Below are 20,861 nucleotides of genomic sequence, written 5' to 3'. Positions count from 1 at the left end.
CTTGTCATGAAGAACATCTTTTCATCTGATCACAGTGGTAGCTTTTTGTAGCTTTGGACTTCTACTGCACCCACGTACTGTTTACTATTTTAAACTAACAAATTTCAAGTCAATAAGAAATTCAATTTCGTATTAGTACTATGGAGTATCCCAATTCTCAAAATCAGGTAATGTTTAAAACCCCCAAATATATCCCAATTTACCTTCTCAGTAATGTAACTCAGGGTATAAAGTCAGCAGTGTTAGAACTCACTTTTTAAACTACTTTTGAAGTATTAAGTAAAATCAGTTATTGTGGAATTTTACTTGTAAATCCCCTGCCAACCCAATGCTTCAACTTTTAACTTCCTCCTTCTGACAGTTTGCATAAAACTAAGCACGTTTAATGCATTGAATGTCTGTGGAGTTTGACTTATGATAATAGACTTTAGAATGCCACTAGAAACATGGCAAATATGCTGCTAACATAAAATAGAAAGAAGTGAAGTACATACTGTGGGAGGAACTGGATCTTGAAAGGCAGGACTCATTTCATGACAGTAGAGGTATAGCAGCAGTCTTTCACACTTCTGTGCCAAGAAAAATAGATACCAAATTAATTCAGGAATCCTACATGTTTATTCTAAAATCACAAACTACAGAAAATACAGAACTCCGTATTCCCCCTTTTTCTTTGTGTATACAAATATATTAAACTGCATCTTGAGCCTTAAAAGAGATTCTGAAAAATACTTCTGTGTGATTTTATGCTTGCTGATCCCTTATTAGCATCTTTACAGGGCTTATAACTTACATTTAATGCAAAATACAAATAGAGCACATGTAAATAATGTTGCAACATGGTCTGTCCTACACACACACACACAACTGATGGGCAATGTGATCTGTCCTAAGATAAGAACTCCAGGTGGGAATTGAAGGAGGAACTGTCTGGATGTTTGCATAATTAATGCATTCCCTGGGTGGGGGAGTGGTGATGGCTGTGACTGATCCTGGCACACATGGGCCTGCAAAGGGCACAAAATGCTCCTGGAGCCTGGGCCAAATGGCAAAGTGACCTCTGAGGCTGCAGGGCAGCTTCCAGGTGGATCCCACCCCTGCAGGGACACCTGCAGGGTACATCCAGCCCGAGAATGGGAACACTCAGGTTTGGACAGGGGAGTAAGAGGTGGAGATAAAATCCTAATGTAGCTCCATGGGTGCTTTGCTGCTTTGCAATTGTGCTTTGTGCAAATCTGCATGTTTCCAGCTGGCCCTGTCTATGTTACAGCCCTTCAGACCTGCTTATATGATACACTGCATTGGCAATATTTAGATACTGTGTTAGCAATAAATCTCATCATATCACCCACATAATCAGTGCCATACATCATGAACCTGGGCGTCTCCATCATTCTACATGTAGACTAAGACCCCAAATGAAATACTAATTTCAGCATATTTACACAATTTGCCAACTGAAAACAGGTAAACACAAAAGTTTCTAACACAGTTCAAAATTGCTTCTGCTTTAAAGTTTTAAATAATAATTTTATCCTTACCCTGCGGTCTATGGGTGCCAAACCCATGGTGTCTTCCAATTTTCTTTTTTCAGAGCTGTGAGCAGGTTTATCACAGTCATATTCAACTTCTGGCTTGGACAAATCCCGACAGAATGTACAGATCCACTCACCACTAAAGAAGACAAACAGACACATTGACCTCAGTGAGGGAGCACTCCTTTGTGGAAGGCTTTCCACATATTTCTGGGTATAGAAATCCCTCATCTGGGGGGTGGGATTTCTCTGCATCTCTGTTGTTTCCTTGGTGGTGGTACAAAAGGCTGCTGGCAAAAATGTTTTACTACAACTTGTTTCCTTTTAGTGTCACTGGTGCCATTATTGGTGTCCTAGCAGAAAGACAGACAGATGGTCTCTACCTTTGTCAATACTGAGTTTTTTCACTTGAGCTCACAGGATTTAGGGACAGCACTATGAAAGCCCTGTATAACTACAGAGGGACTGAAGGAGTCATATGGGCTAAAGAGAAGGCAAAGTGTTAGTATTATATGGTGAGAACCATGTGCCCTCTACAAGCTTGATCCTACAGCACGTTACAAATCTACAGAGATTACCAGGATTCTTTGTAAAACTGAAAATATTTCACTCCCTAAAACTTTCAGATATTCGTGATTTTACCAGTTTGCCTAAGACAGTACTGGAGATTTACAGGTCAGCATGAGATTATAAGATAATTAGTTCTGCAAGTTATATCTACTGATTGTTAAACACAATTTATAAACTTGAAAATTTTGAAAACAACTATGAAGAGTCTATTTTTTTACTATAGTTCTCTACAAAAAGAGAGAAACTGCATGCTTGCAGATAACCACCAGAGGGCTGAATCATCACACAATAGACAGAATCCAGCAATAACCAGCTGTGAGACCAAATGCATGCATCTACCCAAAGGTATGTTAAACAGTCTTCATAAATGGGAAATAGTTTCTGCAGCATCCTTTTTTTCATTTCAATAGTAAGGCAGAAAATCTTACTGTTTTCTATTCAGAGTGATCCAAAAATTTTCACCATCTGCCAAGTTTTAGCATGCATGGTGAATGATGGGCATTTTGCTTCAAGAAGCAGTTTTGCTTTCTACTGTCTTAACTTCACAGAGTGATTTATGACAGTGTCACCTCTGTGCCTGGATTAGCCTCACAGAAATGATGTGGCAGATACACAAAAATTAATACAGGCTATGACCTAGAGATCTTGAGATACAAGAAAACAAGGAACAAATTAGAGGAATGATGTATTAAAATATCCAAGAATCAGGAAGAATGTGGTAGGTTGGAGTGAATGAAAAAAGCTGCTGTGGCCTTATGAATCTACGTGGGAATATTGTTTTAAACTGAAAGAGGGCAGATTCAGACTGGATACAAGGAAAAAGTTTTTTACAGTGAGGACTGTGAAACACTGGCACAGGTTGCTCAGAGAGGTGCTGGATGCCTTATTCCTGCAAATATTCAAGGCCAGGTTGGATGGGGCTCTGAGCAACCTTGTCTAGTTGACGATGTCCCTGAGCGTTGCAGGGGGCATCAGATTAGAGGGTCTTTAAAGGTCCCTCCAACCCAAAAAGCCCTGTGAACAAAACACTCTATGAACCTATGAAATTGCTCTACCCATCTGAAACAGGAAAAAAAACCAACCATGAAAGCAGCAGACTGACACCCCTGACACAATAATAACAATTTTTTTTGTGTGTTTGGAGGAACTGATGCTAAGAGACTAAAGTTTGTTTGGCAGACTTAAGAGTTGAGAGAAAAAAAAGTAAGCAACCCCACAAAGATGAGAACAAAAACCTGATACATCAGAAGTCAGGAGGAAACTTCACCTAACTGCTCTGGAGCCCAGGAACACAATGCACCTGTAGCAATTTGCACCTTTACAGATCTGAACACCCGCCACCAAAGTGGGCTTTGGCTCTCTTGCCCTCAGACATTATCTCAGTTTCCACTGAATGATCCAGTAAAAATAAAGCATTTTAAAGACTTGCTATTGAATATTTAATTTTAATAGAAACAAAGTCTTGTAATGCACAGTTATCTATCTGCTTCAAGATTACTTTTTGTTTCCTTGCCAGAAAGAATATTTATTAATTTAAGTGCTTACTGTAACCTTACTGGGCTTTCCTTATGGCATAAAGCTGTAATGTAGCATTGTTTTAATTTAAAAAACCCTGGAAACTGAAGTTTCAAAAAGCAAGAGAAAGACTTTTATGTGCCATTTCAACTGACATTTAAAAGAAAGACATACTTCCAGAATTATGCCTGTTCAGAGTAGCACAGAGATGATCAACCTGCTAATCTAAGTTGCTATCCAAATGTTTTACACAGTAAACTATGCTGATATTTAATCAGAAAACCTAATATTTATAAAAGCATTAACCAATGAGCATGTTATGACCAATGTTTTTATCCTTTAATGCAAACAAGCTTATTGCATGACATTTCCAAGCTGGGCATTGACAAATGCCCTTTATTTCAATCAAAGACACTAATTCCAGAAGCAAATGCCCGTAATGCTTATAACAATAATCTACTTAAGGCTCGATTTTGAAAGTCAAGAAACTGAGCAATGGTTTTGTAACAGCCAACCAAGAAAGCCCAATGCTTGTTTCAACACTGACTGTTATAAAATATGTCAGTCACTACACATCCCATGCTTGGAGTGTAGTCATGTTAAGCACTGAAGTAATATATTTAATACTATATTAATTCAGATTTTTCCTGTAGACAAGTCTTCATTTTTCTTTTTTTTAAAAAATCATTATTATTAAGGAGTTTAACTATTTTCACTCACTCTTAAAACATTTTATGACAGATTGCTAATTCTGTGTTCCAGTTTTAATAATAGATGCCCTAGATGTGATCTTGCTTAATTGTCAAATAAGTGAAGAGTTTTACTAGATTTTGTAGAAAAAGATACAATTAAGCTGAAGTTTCATGAAAATTCAGATTTTCTCCAAGTAATAAAACTCCTGGATAAAAGACTTTAAAGAAGGCACTGCGCTTCCTCTGAGACTGAAACTTCTTACCCTGGGTTTCACAATTCACAAGTGTAATGTCTTCTAGTGCAATTTTAGATGGAATTTAAATTGTCAATTACCTTGGAAAGCTCATCAACGTAGGGACATGACAAGAAAGATGGAATACTTTGGGACACTTCTCACAGCAGAGGAGCTTCCCTCCATTTTGGCATACAGCACACCAATCTTCATTGGGATCATCCTCTTTTCTGCCCTCGCCAGCGTGGGAGGATCCCATCCATCCTGTTTTCCCAGGGAATGTGTTCTCCTGCAGTGCCCCTGGCTGGTCATCTGTGCTGTCTGGTGCATCTGTTCTTAGCATGGCTTCCTCAGAAGTGGAATTGTGACTGGTATCCAGCAGCAAGGAAGTAAGTATGGACTGCAGGAAGAAACAAAGGAAGTCAAGATCACAGTTATTTACGTGAATTTACATGACCCTAAAAACGTGCTAACTGACCTGAATAACAGATTTATATACCAGCAGCCACACAACGTGCTACATGCATGCAGAAATTACTAACACTCTATAACACAGGCAAATGAACACCAGAAATTAGCTATGAAAGGATATTTACTGCTCCACCAATAAAAAACTAATCTCAGACGGCCCAAAAAACTAGTACCTTGTTTATGGATATTCCTGCACTATCACTAGAAACACTTCCTAGCAGCACCTGAAAATTTCATCTCTGCAAGTTATTCCTGGATTTCCCAGGTTTTCAATGGATAAAAGCAGTCTGATCACACCATTTAATTGGCAGTAGGCTAGTTTGATTTTGAATTTCACCTCTTCCTTTTACTTAGCTTTTTAGTTTTCCCCTGAAACAGTTCCCAAGAGAATACAAGTAAATTATTTTAGTCCCCATAAATACAAAATACCCTCCAGAGAGAAAGGAGCTCTTTCCAGCTGCAAACATTACATTCCGAGGCCGGGATTCCTCCTCCTCTTCCTTCACGACAACGATGGGGAAATCAAAGGCCTCGTTTGAGGGACTTGACTCCTGCTTAATTCTGATGGGCTCCAACATAACAACAGGGACTTTGTGTGTGGAATCAGCTCCTGGTGGCCTGCTGGAGGAGCCAGAACTGCAAATAACAGGAAGAAGCAGGAAAAAAAGGAAATTGAGAGTGAGAACTGGACACCTTTTGTACACTGATGCTTTCCAAGACCTCAGGATGTGAATCTACTTTGTTTCTTTGAATCCTGAGTAGTACTCTCTTTATGGAATGCAACATCCAAGCTTATTTCCTTTGATGTATACTGAAAAAGCATTACCAAATGGGAAAATTTTAATGGCTCCACCATTAAAATTTGAGAATTACTCATGGTTTGACCCATTAGGGCAAAATTTGCAAAACTCAGTTTCTTTCAAATCATGCACAAAAAAGCACCTTCACTGGACACTGTAAACTACACAACCAAATAAAGCAGATAAAATACATGTTTATATTGTCTTGGGAAACTTTCTTAGAGCCTTGCAGCTCCACCAAAACTTGGTCCCTACTTTTAGAACTAGATCTGTCTTTTTTTCATGTATTTAGTCCTAACAAGATGAGAATGGACAATAAAACTTTAAAATATCTGCTTACCTTTTTAAATAAAAGTGAGGAATTTAAATCTAACAAAATTAATTCAAGCAGCAGCATATCAAATCACATTTTTAAATGCAAGTAAAGACTCTTCAAACAACCATTTAAACTGTTCATTTAAACTGTTCTTAAGAGTCCTTCACAGAATTTACCATGTAAATGGAATAGAGCAAAAGGTATTTCAGATTAAAAAGCACCTGCATTTACAACTCAAGTAGGATGAATGTCATCTGATTTTTCTCTGCATGAAAAATTAATCTCATGTCAGATGTATGCTCTAATTTATTGTAACGCATTAACAGATCTGCACTCTTTAAACAACGCTGTGTAAATATATTTGTTCATTAATATTCCATCAGTAAGGGATAAAAACATTTGGGTAGACTCTCAGTAGATATCTAGTGCTCACTTAACTGTATTGCAGCAGAAAATTCTTAATAACCCTCTTTGTAGCATCAGTTCCTTAAATCTGGAGTAATTTATAGTTCCACAAGGGCCTTCAATATGCAGCTTTCTCCTTTAGCTGATTTTTCTGAACTTAAAACCTAATTTATAAATGGTATTCTTTCAATAACGCAAACCTAACCATCATTTACAGAGTCAATACATTTTTAGATGTTCTATTAATACATTACAAATTAAATTACTGCTTTTAGAATGCAAAGAGTGCTATAACAACCATCAGGCCTGACCTGTTAACAGAGAAGGTGAGACAAATCAACATCTTTATGCATTAAAGAGAGAAGAGACTCAGGCATGTTCTGTGGAGGTGGAAGTTACATTTTCTTCTCTCACACTTTCCTTACCTCTCTCTGCTCCCAACACTGGAGGCACTGGGTGAACGAATTGGAGGGTGTACGCTTGTCACACTGACTCCTCCTAGGACAGAAGAACAGATTAGAACAGAACACAGGCCTGAGATGTGACTCAGAGACATACACACATTTTAGGGAAAATTTCTCCTACAGCGAGAAATATCTCATTCAACACATTTTCATGAAAGGATGAGAGGCATGAGCTAACAGAAGGAAAGAGGACTAAGAAAGGGCCCATACATGCAAGGAGGCCGATGGGTGAGTACCTTGCCTGGCTGACCTCTCCACCTGATCACTGCAGGCTGTTTTGTCTTACTAAATTCAAGCAGATCTCTCAGGAGAACTGCCAGGAAACTTGGAGCTGCAAGAAGGAAAAAGTCTGGGGGACAGATATGAGAGAGACCAAAGGTCTGGGGCCCAGAGAGCCAAAAGCCTTATGGAGCAGATTGCTGAGCAGCAGCCCTGAGAAGGCTGAGTGGGCTGTCAGTGCTGCCTGTGAATGCACCACCCGCTGTCTCTGCTGTCCTGCAGGAATGTGGGACCACCCCATGAGTGCATGAACATTGCACAAGTGCTCCTTGGGAGTTCCCACTCACACAGCCTTCCCACAGCTCAGGTCAGAAAATGGAGCAAGGAACAGCTGCCACCAGCATGGTGGGCCACTAGCATGGTGACAGGAATCCCCTGGATCCTCCAGCTCCACCACATTCAGCCACCCGTCACAGTAACTTCTCTGGCCATCCTGTGGCAGTGCTGCAGTACCCACCCAAGGCACCATTTCTAGTCTGCTGTTACACCCTCTCTCACCTTCTCAAATACTTGTCTCTTATCACAGCTGCTAGGTTTTAATCTGGTGTACACCTGGGAGTGTCACTTTCCTATGGATTTCTATCCAATTTGCTAAAATCTACTCCCTTTTTTCCTCCCTGTTTTTAAGATCTAGATGCTTAACTTTTGATCACAATGCTAAAATATTAACTCTACCTCCTACCAGGGTTTCTACAACTTTGCATTCATTTTCTTATTTCTCATGTTTAATATAAAACAGAATTAATTCTGATGTCAGTGTTAACATTGCCACATTTGATTTTTCAATTGCACCACTTAAATACAAAATTGCACGACATTCAATTACCTGAGAGGCCTGGTGATGGCACTGAGGAGTTTGGTGACTGCACAGTCCTGTTTGAAGGGGGTTTTGGCTGATTCTGCTCTACAGTGCCATCCTTCCTTACAGCATTATCCAGTGTGATGTTTCCTGAACAATCGATCTAAAAGGTGGGGAAGCAAAGGGAAGAAGTTAGTGTTGGGAAGGGAAAAAAACTCCAAAACAATAAAAACAAAACCAAACCAAAAAGCCTCTGCCATGCTGTTATTTTGAGAGTGAAGACCAAAATGCATTTCACCAAAGTTTACCCATCCAAAAGTGAGATAGTTAACTTTAAAACATATAATCTTGATTTCTTTTTTTAAAAGAAAATGAAATAGCTAAATCCAGACAGTGCTTCATTTTAAGAGCAGATAATTCTGTAAGTGCCCATTTTTCTCCACAGGCTACAGAGAAGGCTCAACTCAAACATGGAGCTTTCACACATTGAAATAAGTTTATCTCCACACCTTCTTTGGACTTGCTCACATTAAATACTCTTGAAAATAAAATATGCTATACACAAACTACCCCTTAATCCATGGGTGTTGAACAGGACTGGAAGAAACTCAAAGGACACTCAATCCCATCTGTCCCACATAACCTCTGGACAGGAGCCATGCATATTGACTCAAAATGGAAACAGCAAGCCAACACTTGCTCTTTCCACCATGGCTCAGGCCAGACAACTGAACTTTATTCCAGGGGCTCCCAATGCAGCATTCTAACTTTGCATTAAAACTACATGTTCTGGTTTGATGAGGACGAATGACTTTTTGAAATGTTTGGTTTCTCCCAATATGTAAGATAACATTGGATAAGATGTATCCAAAGTGGATGCAGCAGCCTTGGCAAGGTCAGCACATTTACAGTGATTTGGGCCATGTATCTTGAAAGCATGAACTCCATCACACGCAAGCAGAAGAGTCCATAATACTATGCACAGAAACAAATATACTAAAATGTCTCACAGACTCAGGGGTTTAATGACCATGTTGTGTAGTTCCCCCTTTAAGCCTGACAAATACTGTGACTCTGTAGCCTATGTACTCCATTTTAATAAAGAGAATACACAGTATGTAGGTAAAAACAAAGCATGTATAGGAGATAAAGTAATAGCAAGCTATGACTAGAAAACCATGACACTTCAGATACCGACAAACCTTAGACCACAAAAAACAGGTCAGGCAGTTATGTGGAAAAATAAAATCACCTAAGACTCAATAACTCTAACATGGACCTCTGGCAAACATGTACCATTCAAAAGATACTATAAAAGAGAAGCTTAGAAGGTTAAGAAATTATGATCTTACTATGCTGTTTCTATCACCAGTTCACAGGGACGTGAGAGAATATATGAAGAAAAGAAGTGCCAAAAGGAAAAGTATGGTGACCAATAATACCTACCTAAGATAGCTCTTTTAATAAGTTAAAAACAGATTTTAGAAACGTTAAAAATATACCAGAAATGCCATCAGCAAACCACTGCTATCTATAGACACTAGTCAACGAAAGCTAAGCTAAAACATTTTTGTAAGATTTTGTAAGGATCATTATGAGGGCTACAGAAAAATATGCAGCATACAAATAAACATGTCCAATTACAATTACAACTTGTAATCCTACTTTACTTAGTTGTCCTAACAGCTGTCTCCCAGAATGGTTCTGAGTATTTCCAGCAATGTGCAGGCAACTCTGCATTGTTTATTTCCCAGAACTGTTTCATTTTGACAAACAGAATTTCAGTCCAAAAGATTTCTATTTCTCACAAACATTAAGACTTCGAAATAGAATCTGTAAGACATTGCCTCTATGTCACACTCACATCAGGGAGGGATGGCAGATTATAGGAGCTGCCCACTGGGGAACTCAAATCTATCACAGGGGGGCCATAATTCTTCCCATCACATCCAGCAGCGCTGGTGACTGTGGGGCTGGATGGAGTCGATGTGGAGCTGCTTGCAGTTGAAGGGATGGATGAAGCTTGTCCACTACTGATCTGCCACTAAAGAGAAGAGATAAAAATCCACAATTCAGCATTTTTTTTCTTTGCAACAGGTCACATCTAACTGAATATGCTGATAAAACCAGCAGCTTAGTTCAGGAAGCTGACTTCAAACATAAAATCCTGATTTACTCTGAAGTCATCTAATTTCATGAACCAATCTCACAAGAAGATGACAAGTAGTTGAAAACTATGAATAGAAGAAATGAATGCAAATTCTTAAATTCAAAGCTATGCCTCAGTGTTAAGTATCTATTAATATTTCATGCTGCATTGACAGTGTTGTGGAAGAAAAGTAACAGTTTTTGTTAAATAAAAGCATTACAGGTAATAGGCTGAAGGCACAACTGCTCCAGTGCTTTACCAAATAAACCTGCATGCCTTGAAGTCTTTGATGTTCCCTTAACAACATAAAGTCATTAAGAATTTGAAATGCTGACTAGATCTCCATCCATATATACATTTAACACCATGATATGAAGTGCACAGTCAAGTCAGACCAAATTTCTTTCTCATCTAGCTGTATGCAGTTTTCAATGACTTTAATGGAATTTCCTGGCAACTGCAGGCAAAATCTGACTCTGCTCAATTTCCTTTTAGTCAGTCATTCTATTTACTGGCCCCTAGTTTCAGAAAGACATTACTGAATTATGAAGTATCTTGAAAGAAAGGCTTGTAGACAGGCCAGCCTTCTTTTCAGAAGCACAGAATAGAAGTGACTTTTTATTCTCACAAGTTCTCTTAGACATTGTTCAGCTTTTTTCCATTTAGTTGAATTAGTTCTCTGACATCATAAACGTTGCAAACATAAGTGGTATTACCCCACTTTTCAGGTCACAGATTTGTTTGATTCTTTCCTGCTTACCTACACCCAATAATAATATGGTTTTTAATAAAGATGAGCCTTCCTAAATGCCAATGTATTTGCTTCTGCCCTAGTTCAGCTGCTGATCAGCTGGGCATTGATCAGTCTCACTCAGCAGAGGTCCCACAATTGTGGACTCTCTTTTTGTCCCTCACCTGTAAGGGTTCAGATTTGCCATTCCCTGGGGGACCATGGCAACTCTAGCTTCTTAGTCAAGGTTTCACCTGGTTCCTGGTGAAGTCACTGTCATCTGATTTGCCTACTCACTGACTGCAGTGTGCAGACCATGGCCATGCTAAGTTTTGCAGAAATGGTCAGAAACCACAGCAACAGCAAGTAAGAGAATGAAACACCTGCACAGCACACACAGTGGCTCACCTCCCTAATGCTTCAGCTGCTTAGGACTGTCAAAATGAAAGCAACTTGACAGTTACCTCATGAAGAAAACTATGGGTATTTTGCCATGGAAAAATAATGTAATCTCCGTTTTAATTGAAAAGCACTCTAGAGTGTAGGATAAAATATTATATAAGGCACATTTGATGTTTAATTTCTAAATGGAGAGTGAAAAGGGAAAGACACTCTACCTGTTTTATAGCTTGCTGTGCCAAGATTGCCATTTGCAATGGGTTGGGCTTCACTGCTGGCCTTGGTAGGTTCTGATTTTGGGGAAATCTCATCTGTTGTCCAGGAAGAGCTGAACCATTTGGCTTAGGACTATGATTCTGAAAATGAATCAAGCGTGGAGGTGCCTGCATAAAAACAATAAAAACAGTTCTGCAAGTTAGCTGAGGTCTGGTCTATATTCCACACATTTTTTACTAAATGTTCCTTTTAAACTTCTGAAACTCCTCATAAATTATATGCAAATAAATAGTACCACACCATTTATCTGAATGATCAAAAGCATTGAATTTCAATGTTAAAACCTAGCAGACAGTTTTGAATTATTTTATTATATGAAGAGACATAACAAGAGCCAGTACGAGTGTTTCCAACTTTGGAAGATACATGAGAGAATCACTGGGTGTTATGCAAAATAGATGTAGCAAAAAAAATTAAATGACAGTAATTTTTTGATCACTTGACAAAACCACAAAAATGTTGCTAAGCACTGTATATGGTTGGATACAACAAGATTTTATTTCTTTAAAGAATAAATACAGGCTGGGTGCTACCATGGATTTTGCAAGGCAAGTTTAAAATGCCCACTAATTTCTCAGTAGAGAAAATGTCCTCTAAACCAGCTACACAGCTACGTGCTGAAGATGAAGACAGCTAAACTTACATATCTAGGTTTGAGTGCTTTTCTTTTCTTCCTATCTTACTTCATTTTCTCCTTCAGTGCCATGGAAAAAACAGACTCTGCAAACAGTCCTGACTTACCTGATGAGAAGCAGGAGGTTGTTGCATGGCTCCTGGCACTCTAGTGTTTGGCAGAACTGCAGGTCCTGCTCTGCGCTGCGCTTGCTGCCTCTGAGCCATGACCTGCTGCTGCATGTGCTGCAGGCGCAGCTGAGCCAAGCTGATCTGGGTTGGGAACTTGGAGAGCTGGTTGGGAGGTAAGCTGCCTGGTGGCTGCAAGTTTGCTTCCATCACAGGGCTCTTGGGCATATGTGGTGGAGTTTCCTTATCTTCAATTACTAAAGAACCTATTTTAACCAAAAGAAATAAAATCAATACTGAGGTATGGCAGTTAGCAGAAATGCCATCACACTGTCAGTGACATGCAGCCTGACTAGAACTCAAAACCATTTCTGAAGTAATTTGTTTCTTTACTCAGACTTTATTTTTCTTCACTGGTTCTTATATCTAGCTTATCTACAGAAATCGAAATGTCTGATCATAAACAAAATGGCCTGAAGGCTGTGATTTCTGAAACTAGATAGACAAACATGATTTGGTCACTTAAAGTCTTACAAGAGCCCCAGTGCTGGTCTATACAGGTGCCATTTCTATTGTAGCACTTTTCAGAATAAAAGGGGCTGCATTTCAGAAGTTCATGAAACAAATATACACAAGAAAAAGAGTCCACCAAACACAGGAAAAAGTCAGCCCATGACAAACATCTCAGCTGAGCAGCAGTTCAGAGTTATCACCACACAAACTGACAGCTGGTTTCTGGAAACACATTTCACTTTCAATTCCTGTCTCTAAGAAAATTATTTATAAAGAAGGAACTTGGAGAATTTCCTTACTACCATCCAATGTCCTCATGCCTGGGAAAAGGAGCTTGTTTGCTTTGAAGAACTGCCATAACACTTTCTGCCTCTGACATTGTAGAGAATCACACATTTGCACCCCTGTACACTGAGAGGGCACTTTCTGATGAAAGGCAGAAAATGTCCCACAGACATCTCACTTCTGCACATGACAGAAAAACAAAAATGCCCACCAAGATAACAGTGGAGAGAGAAAGGAAGCACATCAACAGTCAAAATCCTGAAAGATCTCTAAAATCTTTAAGTCCTTCTGCCAGGCTGTTGAGCTCTTAGAGTGCTTATCATTGTGGCTGAAAGCTGTCCCATGGGAAAGGACCTGGGAGTGCTGGTTGACAGGAGGAACCCTTTCTTCGGATGTGAAATAAGGTTAAAAACTGTGTTCCTTGTTTTAGAAGCCAGAAGTTAGAAGTATTGACCAGAAAACTGAAAGCTGCTATTTTCACCATCACATATACCATTCAAACAAGGTAAGTTTGTTAATACTTCATCAACAGTATTCATAAATAATACTTTTCCCCATGCAATGCACTTTAAATGTTTCTCACAGTTAGGGAAATATATTTAACAGAGTAAATGAAGAAATGAATAGCGCAGAGGCTGTTGTCACAAAAAGAAAGCTGCTTTCAAAATAGGATCAAGACACCAAAAGAATAATAAAAATGTATCATACCTAGATTGAAAATATTCTGAGCCCAGAAGCTAGGATCACAGTGGAACTGGATGGTATTGTTAGTCACTGGGGAAGGATCACACCTTGCCCGGAGGAGATACCGTAGTCGATATGTAATCTAGAACAAGAACAAAAAAAGGGTTTTTTTCCTCCTCTGGGGCCAGAGCCAGGTATCTGAACAGCACAAAAAACCCAAAAATACACCCCCCCCCACACCAAACAAAGCAACCAATCAAAAAAACCCACTATCAAAAACCCCCTGAACAAGCCCCTAGAGAATTGAGGTTAAAAATAGAGAAACTTGTCCAAGCTACAGATGAAGAGGTATTTTAAACATCTTTCCCTTATTCCTAAAGTAGTTTTAAAAAGTATTAACTACAGCCTAAACAAAAATAACAATTCTTCCCTGTAGAATACATATCCTTCTATAAACTTGGTCATTATATTCAATGACTTTAACTACTCAGATTTACACAACCCATTGATGTTTTTCCCCCATGAATCTATTTTAGCCCATTCATTTTTCTTTCAAAATATGCCGTTCGTTTGGCAACAACTATGATCACAGGGAGTTTTCTTTTGTACTAAATTTAAGTTTTCTTCAGACAGCCAAAGAACAGATTTTTATAAACTGTATTTGAAAACTCAGATTCACAGATATTTTCAGATTTTTCCAATGCCTTAATTCCAAAGAACTGGACTGTGATTACACAAGAGAGTATTCTACCAAATGCTCACAATTTATCTAGTGCCTAGAAAGAAAACGTTGTCTTGCAGTTGCTTCACTAGAAATGTCAGGAATTGATATACCAAAATCTAACAGGCACTAATTTTAGAATCACACACAGCAGATCCTGAAAAAAAAAAAAAACTTGAGGAGTTTGACTCCTGTTTTTCTTGAGTGACAGATTATTTCCTGGAAAAGAGATATACTTGGCAAAATCATCTTAACTGTTTAAAATGACACAAGATTTTTTCTTTTAATTTTAGGCAGGTCAGTTAAGAACCATACTCAAAAAACATTTAAATTGACTCAAGATTTTTAAATGACCATGGAAAAATTTTAAGTGCATTATGATTATTTTGGATAGAGATTTCCTTAGGATTTTTGTGTATACCACCAGAATGAAGTAGATGACACTACAGAAATTCTAGACTTTTGTCCTGTTACCAGCACTGGTCACACACAGTTCTGCCATAGTTTGCTCCACTATTTTCCTACTACTGTGCACACATGTGTGTTGTAGATAAACACCTGCCTGCTGTTAGTAGTGAACAGTGCAGCCTGAGAGTACAGCCCCTGAGCTCTAATGCTGCCTTTAAGTCTGATGGGCATTCCTTCCTCTCTCCTGGATATGCGGAGCACAAGTCTCATATGCTCCTCTATGCAAAACACCTTGGAAATAGATTTTTCCAAATGCCCACGGATGGATTATCTACTCAACTCCCAAGCAGCACCAACTTTCTAAAGCTCAATCTGTTCTTTTGAAAAATACTTTTCATTTGCTGAGGCTTCATGGGCTAGATGGTCCTTTCTTTCAGCTGCCTAATGTTTATATGATTAAGATGTCTGAAACACAACTTATTTTCTTACTCATGTAGCAGAGTCTTGATGGCAACACTAAGCAATTATAAACAATATGACTCAGTTTGATGTCCTTTTTCTCTATTCGATTAAAAAAATGACTGGCTGAGGCAGTATAAGGCAGATCAAATGAATTTAACTACTTGAAGTTGATAAAAACAAGCAATATTCTGCTATAGCCTGCAGTATCAATAATGGGTATTAAAAAAAAATTATAAAAACTACTACCAAAAACCAACAGTAAATTCAAACCCAAACAAACAAACTCCACCAAATACCCTGGTAGGTTCTCAACTAACCAATGAGAAAATAAAGAAAAAAACTTTGTGAACTGGTTTATAGGAATTGGGGAAAAAAAAGCATTTAGCACCTTTCCTCAGCATTGCCCCAGATTTCTGCTATCAGGCAAGTACAGTCTAGTAACCTTTGGAAAAATCAAGGTAAGCTTTTGGGTTGATTTTTTTCTTTCAAATTTTCTAGGATTTCTGTCCATCATGAGCATTCAGCTTAGTGAGACAACATGCCCTCAGATATTAAGGGTCATTACAGCAATGAAATATTTAGCTTTGTAATTGTTTGTATGGACAAACAAAAACTTCAGTTTAATTTTTATTGATTTTGAAAGTCTTTCAGTGGGAGATGAACCTGACAGAACAAAGACATACAATAATATTTACATTAAAAAATCAGATGCCAGGCACTATCATATACAAGTACTATTTTTCATGAACTCAGATGCTGTAGCAAGTATTGTAAAGAAGCACAATGATGATGTAGGCCACACAACATTTTTTCCAGTGTTTCATGGCTTCACGGTTTTCAGCCCACAAAAAAGGAGTTGTTCCTACTTCTGCAGATCTACAATAGTTCTATGATATTGTAACAGGAGGGAATGATGACCAGAGAGCTAAATTAATAGAAACATTCTGTATTTATGTTTAAAAGAAAACCAAGAAAACCATATATAAATATTCCAGTTAGTAGAAAATCAATAAAAATTCTAATACCCTAGTACTCCAGACAAGCATGTGCACGCATATCTGAGTTAACCCTATCTCTGGGTGAATGGAGAGAGCTGTCCTGCTAACCTTACCAAACGTTTACTGTACAACAGTGCTGTGCTGCTCCCACTGGAAACTGCCCATTTGGAAAAATTCATGACATGTTCCAGCTGTTTAGAGAGACCTGCCACTTCCTGTTGTTGCTGCAGAAGTTTCATCCTGTGCTCTTTTGCCAGAGTCTGCAAGTAAAAAAGCAGTTCCAGTCAAAAGGTTCAATTTACAGTTAAAAGGCATTAACTTTCATACTGGTAATTCACAACGATCAAGTGGTTTCACTTAGCTCCTCTAAAAAGGACTCCTGCCCCCTGATGCAGCAGCTATGAAACAGAGAAGTCAGTACACATTAACTCAAGATATCAGGGCTTTCTGTGCCAATGACACATTTTAACATATATTTATATATATGCATGTGTGTGCCTCTCTACACACACACACTCTCTCTCTTTTTAAAACACAATTGGAGATATTATTTTTCCAGGTACCCATTCTACACAATTCTCTCCTGTGATTTGCTACTGGATTACTGGATTTATGAAAAAATATGACAGAACACTTTTCATGCATGATGTGTGGAATTATGAATTGCAAAAGCATGGAGAAAGAAACTGGCCACCCCTCAAAAACCAAATTTTCCTCCACCAAAAACCCCACTTGCTCAAGTACTTTTATAGGGCATCTCTCCACTTCGGAATCATGACAGGACATGCACAGAGGGACTAATGCTAGAAATTTACTGTAATGTGAATACATAGAAAAAAAATAGTAAGATTGAAAGTTTTTCTTTCTTATGATAGAAATGAAATTACCTCCAACTGATGCAGCAGAGCTTTTCCCTTTTTATTTATTTCTACCATCAGTGTAAATATGGCAACTTTAATATCCTGTTCCACCTGCTTTTGATTCTGATTCACTTCAAGAATTCTGTAAGCAGACAGAATAGAAAATAATGTTCTTTAGCTCATAAACCCATCTTCTAAACAGTATTTTTTCAAAAAATCTGTTGCTTAAGACTACAATACTTCTTGGTCATATGCACCAATTAATACATGTTTCATCAGATATTAATAGCCATGAAAATTAGTGGGAGAAATAGAGCAAGTAACAGTGACCTATGACAGACTTACTGAACTGGTGGCAAACTCTAATGCCATAAGTCTGACATCTGTCACTATTAAATGTTCATTGCAATGGAAATTGTTGATTTTCAGAGTTCTAGCACTTTTCTGGAATGGTCCATGCCAATCAAAACTGCTTAAATCTAATTTCCATCTAAGTAGAATGGCACTAATTTGGCTGTTTCTACAACAGTGCTCAAACTCATAACAGCAAAGCTTAATGTTATACCGGGGAAACCTCTACTGCAAAGATGAAGGAAGAGTTCAAGTCACACTTGGCATCCCCAAGTTCAGCTGTGCTGAACCTCCCTGGGTACTGCAGCCCCTGAACTCTGCTGAAGGAGCAGCCACAAAGGCTCGCTGCAAATTGCATTTTACAGATTTATTTTTCTCCTGGGTTTGTAGTACCCAGTGAATAGAGCCCCAAACATAAAAGTACTACATAAATCTTCAAATACATGTCACAAACATTATGAAACCATGAGTCATAACCTTTCACTTTCTACGAGGGATCTACACTAAGGAAATTAATCTGCTGATGGTGGGGAAGCATTTAAGACTGTCTTCTACAGTCTTTATTGCATAAGTTGTTTTGTTGCACCCAAGAACTGCTGCCCATTAAGTCCACAGGCTGAGCAGAAGAATTACCTAACACAGCCAAGCATGCTGAACAGGCAACAGCCACTACAGTGAACTTTAGAATTCCTCTTTCTGGAAGAATAAAAGCAGGGAGGCACAAAATACACTAACTTAAACATTTCAAGAAACTACAATATATGTAAAGTTGCCTTCTGTCAGTTTTAACCTCATAATCTAATACAAACCTGTTATGGATCTGTTTCCCTGTATATTTTATGTACTTAGTCTTCTCCATCAATTTGGTGATTAGTGTCTCAATGATAACTTTCTGGTTCTGAAAAGCTTCTTCTATAAACTGGTACCTGTAATAAAAAGGAGTGAGGATTTACACATATAAAAAGTGTTATAGACTTGCTAAAAAGCAGAGTGACTTACAAAATAATACTTCTTTAACTGAAGAAAGGGGCTGCTCAAATCTGAAACTTAACTTTCATCATGGGAACACATGTCAGCAAATCCTTATATATTTCATTTATAATACATTTAATTTACAGTCTATTTCCTGTCATACTGGGGTAAGAATTTATGATTTTCATAAATACAAAAGGATATTGTGTGACCATAGCCTAATTGTAGCAAAAAAGAATGTTTTCTGGTAGTCATCACTTTGAATGTGAAAATGCAGGTAAACTATTACTTCATGCAAGACAAGGATGCAGAAATAGAAGAGATTGCTGAGTTGGTAGAAGTTGGCAACATTTTAAATCAAGGAACCAAAATCTTTCACAATCTGAGGAATAAAAGAGGTGGCACGTTATAAAAGGGATATAAATCCTAAGAAAAGGAGAATAAAAGAGAAAGACTGCAACTCTGCAAGAGCAATGTTTAGCCTGTTCCAAGAAGCAAGAGTGGCCAACACTTCTCCATCTACTGACATTCATCTGGTCAGGCAAGTAAGCTCTTTGGGTGGTTGCATCAGGTATAACGAGCATATTAATATTTAACCAGAGTGCATCTGCCCCAAAACACAACAGTATGTGTTAACCAGCACGATTTTTGCCTTGTACTCAGAAGTTGTATATAATTCTGCTTTTCAGCTTCAGTGACCAGTAAGAGATGACCAAAAGAACAGCAACACAAAGATTTGAGTGTTACAGTGTTGTCAAAGTACAGTATTAGCCAAACTGTAGGCTAACTCTTCCTATGAAAGGGCTCTTCACAGAAAAAAGAATTCTCATTTTCTCCATTCAAAATGGTTTGGTAATGTTGTTATATAATCTTGCTGAAGGACAAATGGAGAAATTACACGTAAGTGTACAGTTGCATAACACAGCCCCTGTGTTTTCTAAGGACTCTGAAGAGCTGCATAGCAACAAATTCTGACCAAATAACTTAACTGTAAAAAAGGTCTTGTGCTCAAGTCACCAGATTAACAACTGGAAGAATTAGGTTTTATTCTAAATGTAACACACTCATCAGTCACATTCTTTGGGATACAATCTCTGGGTTTTTGTGAGTTTCATTTCTGAGCTGAAAATTTTAGTTTACGCTTTTTCCACCTGACTGTGTTCCATACAGCTAAAACTAGATTGCCTGAATCTACTTCAGGCTACCCTCCCATAAGTGAGATGGATAAAATGCACACTCTGCTTTGATACCTGTGCTCTTTGTGCTCTAGTAACTGGCAGTCTCTGCAGGTCAGCTTGTCACAGGTTTCACAATATAACTTCAGCTGCTCCTTTTTGTGGTAAGGGCAGAACACTGGCCGCTGACTGGTCACTCCAACTGCCTCTGTTGAATAAAGGAAGATGTTAGTACAGTCTACTGAACTGCTTCAAGATTTGCATTCTCCTGTTTTTCCTTAGATGTACCAGTGTGTATCAGGTCCCTCACTGAGACTCTAACAGCCATAAGCTCAAACTTCAATGTCTCACTCTTCTTGCTCAAGCATGGAGCTAGCACCCTTTCTAATGGAAAATGTCTAGAACCTGTTTTAACATAATCTCTTCTGGCCTCACAAAACTATTTACAAAAGGAGTAGCCAGCACTGCTGCAGCTGCAAAAGACATTGCACAATCAGCAAGCTCCTTTCTTAAATGGAGATGAGGAGGTGGTTAACTTAATTTGTGCTCTGTCTTCTTTCTCTGCTCACTTGGTGGAAAGGGGTTTGAGGATATCAAGACATGGACATTCAAAGTGTAGAACATACAGAATGTAACAACCAGGAGATAGGAACTTCCCTTCACGACTCCATTCTAAATGGTTGAGAGGTCTCATTCAGTTTCTAGTTAGCAAGCATCAAAGGGTGCAGGAAACATCACCAGATCATAGAAATGGAACCTCTTTCTTTAAACAATTTAACTGACAAAGCCTGATTTCCTAGAGTTAGGTTGGACACAGTTTATAAGGATTATACAGCCTGTAATGGAAACTGGTTTCACACTGCAACCCATCCCTCAAGAGATCAATAAGGTCTCTTTTCCATACTCATTCATTTATCTAATTTCCAAAAATCTGGAAGAGATTATTTTCAGATCTGTATCCTTCTGTCAAAATTCTTTCCAACTCACCAACAAACTGCCTCCCAAAGAGGCCTGAGTGCACTTAGACCATTCCTACCACCAAGTCCTGTTCTGCCTAA

At 38.4% G+C, this 20,861-nt stretch overlaps 1 protein-coding gene across 1 annotated transcript in view; it reads right to left on the bottom strand.

Annotated features, from left to right (window-relative positions):
• The window catches only part of TRIM24 (tripartite motif containing 24), a 39,615-nt gene that overhangs the window by 8,516 nt on the left and 10,238 nt on the right, over window positions 1-20,861 (bottom strand). The window contains exons 4-17 of the mRNA XM_031061441.1: window positions 19,879-20,011; window positions 18,466-18,582; window positions 17,333-17,447; window positions 16,559-16,705; window positions 13,881-13,998; window positions 12,375-12,640; window positions 11,576-11,740; window positions 9,944-10,123; window positions 8,107-8,242; window positions 6,963-7,035; window positions 5,487-5,652; window positions 4,647-4,945; window positions 1,542-1,674; window positions 495-569 (exon numbers count right to left, since the gene is read on the bottom strand). Coding sequence (XP_030917301.1) covers window positions 495-569; window positions 1,542-1,674; window positions 4,647-4,945; window positions 5,487-5,652; window positions 6,963-7,035; window positions 8,107-8,242; window positions 9,944-10,123; window positions 11,576-11,740; window positions 12,375-12,640; window positions 13,881-13,998; window positions 16,559-16,705; window positions 17,333-17,447; window positions 18,466-18,582; window positions 19,879-20,011 — 2,123 coding nt within the window. The remainder of the gene's footprint in view (window positions 1-494; window positions 570-1,541; window positions 1,675-4,646; window positions 4,946-5,486; window positions 5,653-6,962; window positions 7,036-8,106; window positions 8,243-9,943; window positions 10,124-11,575; window positions 11,741-12,374; window positions 12,641-13,880; window positions 13,999-16,558; window positions 16,706-17,332; window positions 17,448-18,465; window positions 18,583-19,878; window positions 20,012-20,861) is intronic.

Source organism: Geospiza fortis, unplaced genomic scaffold, assembly GCF_000277835.1.
Source record: "Geospiza fortis unplaced genomic scaffold, GeoFor_1.0 scaffold8, whole genome shotgun sequence".
Lineage (NCBI taxonomy): Eukaryota > Metazoa > Chordata > Aves > Passeriformes > Thraupidae > Geospiza > Geospiza fortis.
Note: the sequence above shows the minus strand (reverse complement) of the source record. Positions and strands in the feature narration are given on the sequence as shown.